General features: G+C 40.3%; 1 protein-coding gene across 2 annotated transcripts; it reads left to right on the top strand.

Moving 5' to 3' along the window:
• The first annotated feature begins 6 nt into the window (after window positions 1-6).
• On the top strand, window positions 7-13,230 carry CRELD2 (cysteine rich with EGF like domains 2). 2 transcript variants are annotated; one of them, XM_072147080.1, is made up of 10 exons: window positions 7-279; window positions 1,417-1,499; window positions 2,061-2,171; window positions 6,049-6,140; window positions 7,207-7,383; window positions 9,246-9,341; window positions 10,445-10,528; window positions 10,754-10,849; window positions 11,298-11,441; window positions 12,887-13,230. In XM_072147080.1, exons 1-10 carry the CDS (start codon window positions 157-159, stop codon window positions 12,958-12,960), a joined length of 1,080 nt encoding a protein of 359 aa, XP_072003181.1. In that variant the 5' UTR covers window positions 7-156; the 3' UTR covers window positions 12,961-13,230. The 2 variants fall into 2 exon arrangements, with proteins under 2 accessions (XP_072003181.1, XP_072003180.1); XM_072147079.1 differs by having other exon boundaries at window positions 8-279; window positions 12,884-13,230.
• Window positions 13,231-13,656: the final 426 nt, after the last annotated feature.

Below are 13,656 nucleotides of genomic sequence, written 5' to 3'. Positions count from 1 at the left end.
GACTGACTCGACGAGACAGCCAATGAGAGGAGGCGGGCAGGACGCGGAAGACAGAGGCCGGGATGCCGCTTGGAATGAATGTGATGAGTGCGGGGCTGACTGCGGCTCTCTGCCCTTGTGTGTGTTTGTACCCGGCTACATGAGCGTCCTGCCAATATGTTCATAGCAGCTGCCGTGTCCTTCTATTTGCTGCTGATGCTGCACTGCCCTGCTCCGTCCTCCGCTACTGAGAAGAGCCCGTGCGACACCTGCACAAAGTTGGTGGACAGGTTTCACAAGGTAAAGAACCGTCACGTGGTGCCAAGACTGAGCGTCTCTGCACTGGTCAGTGGTAGCGCATCCGACCTGTCAGGGAGGGTCCTGTATCATGTCCACATGTGGAGCCAGGCCATGGTATGCGGAGGCGATACACACCTTCTATAAGGTTACACAACCGTCTCATCCACATTTCAAACCTTCTCAGCTATTTATACATGGCAGCCTCCCATCTGCACAGTACAGAGAGCACCCAGCGCTGTGTTCATAACCAGTAGCGTAACTAGGAGAGGCAGGGCCCCATAGCTGGCTTCTGAATGGGGCCCCCTTCCCACTTCAAAAATACACACCATACATCGTACACATACAGCATATATACATCATATATATGTACAATGTGCAGCATAATATGTATATAAAGGTGCACATCCTCCAACTTTTAGTTTATCAGGCCAGATGATGGGGCCCCACAGCAGCTGCTACCACTGTAGTTACGAACCTGTTTATAACCTCTGGTCCTTGACGGCTCAGCTCTTCATACATGGCAGCCTTCCATCTGCACAGTACAGAGAGCACCCAGCGCTGTGTTCATAACCTCTGGTCCTTGACGGCTCAGCTCTTCATACATGGCAGCCTTCCATCTGCACAGTACAGAGAGCACCCAGCGCTGTGTTCATAACCTCTGGTCCTTGACGGCTCAGCTCTTCATACATGGCAGCCTTCCATCTGCACAGTACAGAGAGCACCCAGCGCTGTGTTCATAACCTCTCGTCTCTGACGGCTCAGTAACTTGAGTTGTCTTACGGGGGCTCAGGATGCTGAAGAGATTCTCTGTCACTATATACCACCACAATAGACACTTACCAAATAGTGTTCTGCAGATCTAGACATAACTTCCTTAGATGTTATGAAGTGTAATATACACCTATTCCTTCTGGGGCTTCTGTGAGCCAAAGCTGACGGGACACTGGGCTGCAATATATAAAAACCTTGTAAGAAAATATTTATAGAACATAATAAATAATTATAAAGAAAAATGCTTTCAACAGTCCTTTCCCCTCCCCTTTACATAGCTAAGATTAAACACTTTTCGCCTCCTCAAAAGTATTTCACATTGCTGAGTGTAGTTTTTAATTTGTATATTTTTTATTATTATTGCAGGGACTTGAAGATACATCAAAAAAGAACTTTGGAGGAGGAAATACTGCTTGGGAGGAAAAGACTCTATCCAAATATGAAACCAGGTACTGAAGTATTTCCCTGATTTTCATTAAACACGGGACTAAGTGGTAGCTGTTGGAATTGGGAGTAAGTGTGGACACACTGATAAGTCAAGGGTGACATATCCTGGTTGCTGCTAGTAGTTACTGCTTGTAGCCACTGATTTTTCCCTCAGTCTTGTCTGTCAGACATGGATATTGGAGGACTACACAGAGTTGTGCCTGTTTGTTTTCTTATTGTCTGCCTACATCCACAAAATGTACGAAGTTTCCCCTTTAAAACAACATATCTAGAATGTTGATGTTTGTCTTTTCTTTACTTCCCATGAATTTCCATGAATCTGATATTGATAAATGATCTATGCTTTGAGTGTCTATTTCTTAGGCCAGTAAACCCATATATTTACATACAACCTTCCACAACTCCCAATTAGACATTCTAAGTGGCACAATAATTACATAATCTATGCAGTTCTGCCACTGTTACAGGCCTAAAAGGTTGGGGTTAATATTTCTGTTATCCTGCTTTTGGCTTTGTATGTAAATTAGAGCCCAATGTACTAATGCTGTCCATTTATCTTGCAGTGAAATACGCCTTGTTGAGATTATTGAGAACCTGTGTGACAGCTCTGACTTTGAATGCAATGTTATGGTAGAAGAACATGAAGAACAGATTGAGAAATGGTGGTTCAAAATGTAAGTTTTGAAGGATTTTAGCAAATATTTCATACATTATTTATTCCAATAAAAAATAGGTGGCAAGATAAAGGTAACTTTATTTTTTATTTTCAAAATGAGCCCATAACTTACCATCTAAGGCCCCTTCCACACTAGCGAGTGTGATGCGATGAACTCGCATCACACTCGCAACGCAAGCTGCCGGGAACGCACGGCCCGAACGCTGCACCGCGGGAGTGAACTCAGCATGTCAGTTCACTCCCGCGGTGCAGCGTTCGGGCCGTGCGTTCCCGGCAGCTTGCGTTGCGAGTGTGATGCGAGTTCATCGCATCACACTCGCTAGTGTGGAAGGGGCCTAAGGCTGAACCATCAGATGAACATCTGCATTTGTGGGCCATTGCAGCCCAAGTGATGTTGGTGCGTGAGGTCTGGATGTGGTGTAAATGGTTAAATGCCAATAACCCACTATGGAGAAACATGGATTCATTGAATGTAATTATCCACACATCATTTCATTATCGCTAATTATTTCTTGACATTTATGTATATTAAAGCACTGGAGTCACATAATATTTATTTTCACCTTCTCTGAATACTTTGTACTTAACCGGTAGCTTTATAGCAGTGAGTATTTCTCCTACTCATTATTATGAGTATTAACTATGCATTAATATCTGTACCTGTGTCTTTATCTGGTGCATAAGCCATAGTCTTGTCATTGGGAAGGGGGAGGTAATCTGGTGCATCAGCCATAGTCTTGTCTTTGGGGAGGACCGAGGGATCTGTTGTCAGCGGACACGACGGTGTGAATCCGCCCTATAGTCTCTTGCGAACGTGTGCCTGCATACAGCCGGGTGCAGGAGGGGTGAGTGCTCCTCATTCCTCACTTCGCCGTTGTAAGCTGTGCGGCTGCCATCAAAGGGTAGTGGGTACCATAGACTTCGATTGGGGCCGTGATGCAACCGCAAATTATATGGCCGTATCAACCCCCCCATAAGTTGTGCATGACACCGGAAGCTGGGATTCTTCTTTAAAATAAAAAAAATGATGCATGGCTATAGGTGCCATAGATATTTTAATAGCAGTTTCTGTAATGATTCCTCTCTGGCCTGACTTATTGTAGGCAATGTGTGTCTCTCTAACTCCTTTTCAGATTTTGGTGGAAGTTGTTTTGGAGTTGGCAATTTTTTCACATCACAACAGGGAAAAAAAATTCTATTTAGCTAACTAAAAATTAGCAGCCACTATAGATATGTTAACATGCCTGCATAAGCTTTATCAGTGGGTATAAAGTAGCTCAAAACATTGGCATAAAGAGGTTTCGAAAGACTTTTTATAGAAAACATAACCTTAGACACCCCACCATCAGTGCACTTCTTTTTTTTGTATATAATTCTTTATATAGCGGCTACAGATTCTGCAGCACTGCACAGTGTTTGCCAAGGCATAAGCCCATACAGCTGCTGTGCCTGGCATTGTGTATCATTCCCATTCATTTAACTTGATAAAGGGCAAAATCTTTAATAATTACCGTAATCAACAGATTTTCAACATCTGTTCTCTACCTATCTAAAAAATGGTCACAGCGCCTGACATTCAGCCTGTCAGCAAGGCACAATGAGATGTTTCCAACAAAATATTCAAAAATCACAGAAGAATAGAAACACCTAAAAGATAGCTTTTATTAAATCCCTTTACAAAGAAAAGAGACACACTGTCTCAAATGGACTTACAAGATACATAAACAGTGTCCTGGTATCCATTTTTTAAGGCCTCTCAGCCAGGGCACTCTATACTCCACAAACAGTAGATAAATACAATATTCATGTGTGTCTTGTGACAAACGTTGCCAAGAAACAAACGTATATACGGCAGCATGCGGTGCACACTAGTATGCAGCACATATTTAGGCTACAGTCACGACGTCGTGTGAATGAATATTGTGTTTGTGGAGTATAGAATGCCCTGGTTGACAGGCCTTAAAAAATGGATACAAGGACACTGTTTATGTATCTTGTAATGGGGCAAATTTATCAAGTGTCTGAAAGTCAGAATATTTCTAGTTGCCCATGGCAACCAATCACAGCTCAGTTTTTATTTTACCAGTGCTCATGTATATTTAAAGGGGAGCTGGGATTGGTTGCCATGAGCAACTAGAAATATTCTGACTTTCAGACACGTGATAAATCTGCCCCAATGTATCTCCTTTCTTTTTAAAGGGATTTAACAAAAGCTATCTTTTAGGTGTTTCTATTCTTCTAAATAAATGACCACTTTTGTTCTTGCTGCATAATTTGTGCCCTCCAGCCTTATCACATTGTTGTGCCACAGGTTTATTATATGTACTTTTACTATAGTTAACAGGAAAGATAACCTTCAGCAGACTTGTTTCCTCTCTGTTTAGTTAAGTTCCCTGTTGTTGGAAGTATCTTTATTACACCTAGACTGTAAAGACTAAGGGGCTAATAATAATTCTTTATATAGAGCCTACAGATTACGCAGCGCTGCACAAGGCTTGTCAAATTGGTCCCTGCACCCATGGGGCTCACAATCTAAACAACCTACCAGTATGTTTTGGCGTGTGGGATGAAACCGGAGTACCCTGAGGAAACCCACACAACCACGGAGAGAACATACAAACTCTTTGTTGACCTGGGTGGGATTCAAACCCAGGACCCCAGCGCTGCAAGGCAGAAGTGCTACCCACTCAGCCATGTGCCGCCCTATTTATTTGTACTACCATGTTGCATGTTGGAATTGCTAAGAGCCTTCGCCCACATAGTAATTCCAACTAACTAAATGAAATCTAGATTTCAGCTATAAAGTGACAGTATTATATCAAAGGCTACTGTAAATCAGTAAATTCAAACTTCAAAGAACAAACCAAAAAGTGGCATAAGGGATGTGAAAGAGGGGGAAAAGTTACAATTTCCAGTGTGTGTGCCAGGTGTACAAAGCATGATAAATGCCCCTCTATGTATATACACGCTTTTCCCAATACTCTCACTTCCCAACGCTTAGCAGACAAACTGGCTTTTCTTAGTAGGAAAGGAATTATTGTCTACTATTCTATTCTAAAGTTAATTTTGTTGTCTTAATGGGAATGTGTCACCAATATAATAAAAAAAACAATATATAAATGTAAACTGCTGTATTTGTTTTAGGATTTTCTATGACTTTTTTTCTGGTTCTGGACCGAAACGCGTAGCTACTAATAAAAAGAACCACTTTATTGTGTACAACTATACTGCGTATTTGATTCGTTGTGAGCACAACTTCCAATTGCTCCTGGTTGGAGCGCAGATCCTTATTCAGCTGTAAAACAGAGTAGACAGAGTTTTTTATGAGCAAGACTCTGGCTCCTCAATCATGATGTAATAACAGGTCTTGTTCCCTGTTCATTGACACAGCAAGGTGATCAGCAAACCTAGACAACTCCTTGAACGTTGTTTTGCTAATTATGTGAAATTAACTGTGAAATATTTTATCATTACACCAAATGTATGCTTCTTTATCATCGCCATGAGCATAGTCTGTGTACATTAGTACAATACCATGCACAGTAAAGCCGGGTTATAATCCTGGCTTCATTTGATGCAAAGCGAAATGAGGCACTGACACTGTTTCCGTAGATGTGAGTCCGATGTGTCTCATTGGACTTCTAGGTGAGCACAAAAGTTTATTTTAATTTTTGCCCACCCACAGCCCTCATACAAGTTGATTTGAGACCCTAAACCACAGGTCCATGAGGACCTGTAGGTCGTTTAGGGCCCCAAATTGATCATCCAGGTCTTTTTTAAGGGAAGAGAGGAAAGTACAAACTGTGAACTGCTAAATAAAGGCCAATGTTTATACCTTGTACTTTGTGTTTTACGTTGGCATTTTATGTTGACAGGAGGAAGAAGTATCCAGATTTAAGGAAATGGTTTTGCATAGAAACAATTGAAGTGTGCTGCCCTTCTGGGACATATGGACCTGACTGCGTAGGTGAGAGGCAGAGGATTGAAAACCTAGATTTATGTTTTCTACTTTAAATATATTTGCTTATCAGGAAACCTTTAATTTATACTTTTTTTTTAATTCTCTGCCTCATTATTTCCTTTAGTTAGTTACTTACTTAAATAAAGTTGTCTAAAGATTTGTCAAGTTATTTAACAGGCATGAACCCCTCTGATAAAATAAATGCATCTAGTTGTAAGATTACATTCAGGAAATTGTGATGGATGGTAGCTGACTGAGATGCCAGATTACATAGAGGCTCTATGTAGAAGAAAGGTGAGGAGTCCCAGCAGCTAGGTCTCAATACAACTCTGACACAACTGCAAATTTCCGATACAGACAGCAGAGGGTAAATCTGGTAGGCGGGATTACATTGCAGAAAACAACTCTTAGGCTACATTCACACTACCATATGGGGGATGTATATACGGCCGATATACATCCCCCATAGACGGCAATGGGCGCACAGCGCACAACGGGAGCGGTACGGTGCAGCACACGTGTGGCACCGTACCGCTCCGTACCCCGAAAAAAGATAGGACATGTCCTACCTTTCTCCGTAGTACGGCGCCATGCGCCATATCTTCCTATGCGCTCACCTCCTTCTCCTCTCCCCGTGCGCTGCCGTTGCCCGCGATGCTACGGTACGGTGGGCAACGGCAGTTTAAATGTAGCCTTACACCATTTATTCTTCAGGTACACACATTGTGCTACTGGTATTTATTTCAATAACTGAAAGGTGACATACACTTTTGGTTATTCAATAATATAAACCATGCCTTCTATCTGGGCCAATTGGTAGCCTCAGCGGTCTCAAAATGGAGGATGGCGTCGGCACTGATGAAGAGCACTCATATGAAACATCTAGCCCTGATGAAGGTGTAATAATTGAATAGGGGAGGTGGAGCAAAAGAAGGCCAGGTTTTCTTTTTACACACATTGAAGGTGGAACATTCCTGGAACATGATTCCAATGATTAATATTTTGTTGGGTTTGAGATATAATTAAATTAATACCATATATATTTAAATTGTTGTGTTTTATTATTTTCTAGCTTGTCTAGGTGGAGCAGAGCGGCCATGTCATGGGAATGGATTTTGTAGTGGTGATGGCACCCGGCTTGGAGATGGATCCTGTCGCTGCAAGGCAGAGTATACTGGACCATTTTGCCTTGAATGTGCAGACGGATACTTCAGTACTGGAAGAAATGACACCCATTCTTTTTGCAGTGGTAATTCTACTATATATTTTACTTTGCATGGTACCATTTGTTTCTACTGTTTTATTATTATTCATTTATTTTTGCCTACTAAATATTCTCTTTAATGATATGTTCATATTGCATATTACTTCAAAAGCCAGAATAAATTTGGCTTAAAATAAATCTCCCTTCCATTTTTTTTCATTGTAATTCTCCTGGAATAAATCAGAACTTTCTTGTGGTAGACCAATGAACATAATTCAGACATTTTGTAACACTGCTTCTTTTCCATGTGAAAAGAAGCAGTGTTACAAAATGTAGACTGGTCATACAGTATACTGGTCAAAACCACATTATGTATTTGGGTTAACACTTTTTCATAATTTTGCAACACAAAATGTGAATAAAAATAGATCAAAAGGTTGTACAGTCCTATATTCATACAAGGCATTTCTACCAAATGTTCGAATATTTTTTTTTTTTTCCTGGCCTCTTTCTTTACAGTGAACCAGAAACCACAATTTGTCCCACGGATAACCCAGTATATCTCTCTAAACAGAAAATAAATCTTATGGCTTTTGGAAAAAGGAGAGTGAAAAAATGGAAACGCAATAATGGAAAAGGACCTAGTAAAAAAGGCTTAAACTTTATTAGCCTCCCTGGGTAACATAGAGTCTTCTGATTGTATCATATACTGGTTTTATTGTATACAGCAATACTAAGTTATTGCAGTATATGGCATTTTTATATTATATGTTTTGAAGCCTGCTACACTGGAGGTTAAAACTGGACGACAGTCAAAGAATTTTTTTTTTTTTTGTAAAGGGTTCACCATTCCACGGTGTTCTACAAAATAACCCAAAGTATATCAATGTAAAACCTTTATTTTGCAAAAAAAAAAGACTTTGGCACAGAGAAAGATTACTACATTTTTTTTAAGGTTATAATAGTCACCAGTCAGTCAGTACAGGCCTTTGCTGTGAATAACTTCAGCACATCTCTGGCTGCAGAACATCACTCGTCTCACACTGCTCTGATGTGATTTTTCTCCACTCTTCTTTCAGTCTCTTTCACAGTTCTGTGGCTGTTGTGGGTTTCTTGGCCATAACTTTGTCACCAAAGATTTTCCAGTGTTTGGTTTTTTTTTTTTTTTTCCAGTTTAGATCAGCCATTTCATTGTTTCAAAGTTTTCTGTTGCAAAAAAAACTGCTTTAAATGTTTTGCTGGGTGTGGGGAATTGTCCTACATATTGCTGGCTGAACAAGGAACGCAATAACGGAACCAGGTGCTTTTGTAGAAGATTCTGATACACACCTGCATTCACTCTGCCATGTAGCTGTATCAGAGGTCCAACTCCTGCTGCAGAAAATACACCCCCACCTTTCAGTGACTTCTTTACACACTTCTGATTCAGTCTTTCTGCAGTTTGTCTACTACTATAATGTTTTACATCTGAATCAAATAAATTAAACATGCTTTCTTCATTAATGAACACTTCTGCTCTGTCCACACAACATGCTTTTCAGGCAAAGGTGAAATATTTATGATGTATATGAATGGTTGACCTGTCATGAATATATTCCAACAGTGCCATAGAAGAAGACCGTAGTGGCAGAGCTGATGCTCCAATGATTAGGAGGAACAGAACCTTCGTACTTGAGATCCTGTGTATAGGGCGTAACCTGGAAATTTGGGTCAATACCTTTATTCCTCAAATGGAAAATTAGTTTTTTGTTTGTTTCATGGAACAAATGTGGTCTGCTGCAACTAGATACAATGTAAAACTGCCTTTCCAGCTAATCATAAGTTTTTTTTTTTTTTTTTTGTAGTAGTAGTGATTTATTTTTAACCTAACACTTACAAAAAATAAGCTTCCTAATTTTGTCTTGCAGAGTGCCATGAATCCTGTAAAACGTGTAATGGCCCCACTAATACAGGCTGCAAGGAATGTAAAGAGGGATGGACCAAAGGAGATGGCGGCTGTATAGGTTGGTGTCATAACACTGTTCATAGAGAAGACGGCTTCTTAACTTGTTTCTTTGATAAGGGACTTTTGTATCCTGTTGCCATCCATGAAAAAGAAGACCGCATATAGTCAATGGCACTATTCACGCATCCATTTTTCTTTTTCATAGTCTGGCTGCCTGTAAAGAAAAGCGATGTTGCAAGCTCTACGTTTTTCATGTTTGCCACCTAGTTTTTTCCATATAAATCTATGGAGCTACATGCCCACACAATTGCATCATCTGTGTGCATTCCATTACACACAGTGGTAATAATTTGCTGAATCAACACTAATGGAATGATAATGGGTTAAGTTAAAATTTTATATAAAAATATTGTCCTTATCCTTCTGTGGCTCATCTGATGCTAACTAAAATAACAGTATAAAACTAAAACCAACACCAGGAGTATGTACCGTCCTGTTTAGTCACCAAATTTTGTACAGCCACTCTCTGTGACTCGGGGAAAGTCATAGATGTGGTTTAGATCCAAAATTTTTACCCTGCGCTAATCCGATAGGATAAAAGAGGGAGCCACGGATAAAATTGAATAGTTAAACATCCTGGATCGCATCTTACTGTGATCTGAGCTGTTAGAGCCAGTTCCCAACTGGCACAAGACTGCCCAACAACTTTTCTTCCTGCCATGAGAAGCCCATGCTATGCTGATTATCGTTTTCTACAGACCCCTAGTCTAAGGCCCTTCAGTGACTGCTGTAAAAGATGATTGAGTGGGTTTATCACCAGACAGTGTTGCTACCCTACTAACAGTGCTGGAGAATTTTTGTCTCGCAAAGGGTAAGTTGCACACGGCCAAGTTTGGCCCATGTGGACTTGGTGGCCCAGATCCAGTTCATATGAGATAAATGTCAGATGAGTTCATCTACGCCGGGTTTTGGCCGGAAACTTTGACAAATTGACCAAACTAAGGCCTGTGCACGAAGCCTTAGACACTCTGATCAAAGCTTTTGTAGTAGAGATTAGCTGAATGGCACATACAATATGCTTGGAGTCCTCCATGCTAAACTATCATTGAGGATTAATATTTCTAAGCGCCTTTAGAATATTTCTTTTTTCAATTCTTTTAGATGTTGATGAATGTTCAGCAGAAACAAGTCCATGTAAAGAGACTCAGTATTGTCTAAATACAGAAGGATCTTTTTCATGTAAAAGTAAGTATTTTCTGCATTTCTATCTATCATTGTATTGTCTTTAGTGAGCATCACAACATTAAAGTCTACTAACGACGAAGGTTTGTGCCATGAGACTGTGAATGAAAGATCTTTCATTTAATTTATTATGCTGCTTCCGGTACATTTTTTTTTTCAAGATATTACATTTAAGTACACATTTTCTGTAGTGCTTCCTATATATTCACATTTCTTTTATAATGTCAGGGTGTCATGAAAGCTGTGCAGGCTGCTCCGGTGAGGGTCCTGATAAATGCAGAGACTGTGCAACTGGATATTTGCTGGATGAGGACAAATGTACTGGTAAGTCTACATTTAACTTATCAAAGGGAACTTGTTCTGCTGAAGGCAGGATATAGTGACGGACACGCTGATTTTACCTGTAACTTTTCACAAACCAAAGTCAAATTTTTTTAACAATTGCAGAGAGGAGCCCCAAATATTCATAAGCTGTGGTAAATTACACCCGTTGTACCCCGAGATGAAGAGAGCAGACGGTTGCGGCGCATGCGCCAGCTGCTCCATTGATCTCTATGATGATGATAGACAAACTTTGTCATTGCTATAGAGGTTGAATAGAGCCATTTCTGGTTACAATGGGTGTATAACGGATGCCCATCCTTTTAATCTGTGGGGGGCCATCACAGAGACCCCAACTGACAAGTAACGTTGCCCTTATGCTGTGGATGTTTCTTACAATGACATTTGTATTGTTTTGTAAGTGCATACTCAATGTTTCTGCCCCTTCTAGATATCAATGAGTGTGATGCTTCTGAGAAGGTTTGTGTAAGGAACAATGAGAACTGTGTGAATACTCCTGGGAGCTATAAATGTGTCTGTGCGGAAGGGTATGAAGACAGTGATGGACAATGTGAACAAAAAATAATTGAGACAGGTAATTGGGGTTTCTTACTTGAATTTATTTTGTATCAGATGTGATGATGCAATTGTGTAAAGTGTAGATGGTGTTCAGTATTGTCCCTGGAGAGCAGCTTAGTCTTAACTGTGTTTTCCCACTAGCAGCAGGAATTTGAAAAAAAAAATGCTTTTATATTCTAGGATTATTTCTGGACTTGGAGCACTGCTATAGGAGATCTGTTCCCTGAGCTGCTCCACAATCCCTCTGTTAATGGTGACAGTAGTGCGGTAGCCGAGCTGCACGCGTCACCCAGGACTCACATGTAACAGTTGGGATCAGGATAGCCGTGATCAAAGCGTTTTAGTCCTTTAGGCGTCGCGGTCAAACATGACCGTGCCTCTTATAGAGCATCTACCCATGCTCCCGTCAGAGCCAGCTTCCCCCTCACCCATCCCCCGCAGCGTTTTCACGATTGTCTTTATGGCAGCCCCAGGGTCTGGAGGTGGACCCCAGAGCTGCCTACAGAAACGCAAGATCCTGTCAGTGACCAGATCTGTCATTTGTGCATTTCAGCCTATGCATCTGCATTTGTATTCAGCAACATTATTCTAACATAAAAAAGCTAAAAAGTTAAAATGTAATCAATGGGGTATAGTCACTTCAAAATAGTGTTACTATAGTTTTTAAAGGGGTGTAGTTTTCAAATGGGTTCACTTTTTAGGAGTTTCTTTTGTTCTTTTATGTTATAGGCCCAGCAAATGCCACATAGCTCCTGAAATTAGCTTCAGCAAAATTTGCCCTCCAAATGCGTGATGGTGCTCCTTCACTTCTGCACCCCGTTATGGGCCCATAAAGTGGGTTACATCCGCATATGGGGTATTGCCATACCTGAGAGAAACTGCACAACAAAATCATTTTATCCTGCATGAATATGTACATTTTAGGGAAAATTCTGTATATAACGACATGTTCGATGCTTAAACGGGTAACAAGGGCTGTTTTGATTAGTTTGAGGGGTGCGATTTAAATATGTGGTACTATGTGGGAAGTTTCTAATAAATAGAACTTTTAAACCCCCTAGAAATTTGAATAGGCCTCATTACGTCAACATAAAGCAGACATTTGATTAACGTTGGGTAGCAACCAATTTGGGAGGGTGAAGTAACTGTATGATGAGCATAACAGTTAGAAATCAGAAAATCGCTAATTTTTCTAAACTTTTACAATGTTCATAAATAAATGCAAAAGTGAAGTACAACATGTCACAAAAAACAATCAGAAAATCACCTTAGTAAGTTACAGTTCTAAACTTATAATGTCATAAAGTGACACATGGCAGACTTGAAAAATCAGGCCTGGTCCTTAAGGGGTTAAAAGTCTGCATCAGAAAGTCTGAACTTGAGAATGTCTTGTCTAGATATTGCCATTTGTCCTAGTTGTGTTTTTTTTTTTTTTTCAATTGTCTCTTTACTTTTTAGAAGATGGGGAAGTTGCTGAACAGAACATATCAACTAATGCAGCAGAAGATCCTGTGGATGTTCATGAAGATCTATGATCTACAGCAATTTAACATTTATTTAGATATTGTTTTAAGTTATTGGACTCCATCTCTGCACTCAAGATACTGTAGTTACTGTAGGTTTGATCGACCTGATGGAAATGGGTTTTATCTGGTATTCAGATTGGATCTGCCCCAAATGCTGCACACAGCCCTCTTCAAAATAAACCAAATGTGTCTTTTATTTTGCTATAATATTTGTAATAAACTGTTATTCAGTGAGAAGTGCAGATCTCTTGTCAGACTGTGACAATGCCACTGACTTTATTTTACGTTTCCATATATCATTGCTGCTCCACTTTCACAATATACAAGTAAATATATTCTCCCAACATTCAATATCAAAAACCAAAAGAATACTGCCTAATAACGAGTGTTCCCATAACACTATACTAACTTGTGCCCTTACTGCATTGTTCCTATCCCCAGAAAAGGAAGTTTTCATGTATACCTAGCAGCCAGCCTGAAAGGGCAGACTGTCCCAAGGATCTATGCTATTCATGCTAGGCAGTGTGTGTCTCACTTCATGTCTGCTGGCAAGTCACAACTCTCCCTCCCTTCAACTGATCAGTCATTCACTGCTCTGCCTTGGAGGAGGGAAAAGCAGATCTGAGACACTTACTGGGGCACACGTATCATAGTTTTGTAGCTGCCACTTTAAGTTTCTTAATTATCACAATGTATCTTAAGTTT

Source organism: Engystomops pustulosus, chromosome 4, assembly GCF_040894005.1.
Source record: "Engystomops pustulosus chromosome 4, aEngPut4.maternal, whole genome shotgun sequence".
In the NCBI taxonomy this organism is placed as follows: Eukaryota; Metazoa; Chordata; class Amphibia; order Anura; family Leptodactylidae; genus Engystomops; species Engystomops pustulosus.
Note: the sequence above shows the minus strand (reverse complement) of the source record. Positions and strands in the feature narration are given on the sequence as shown.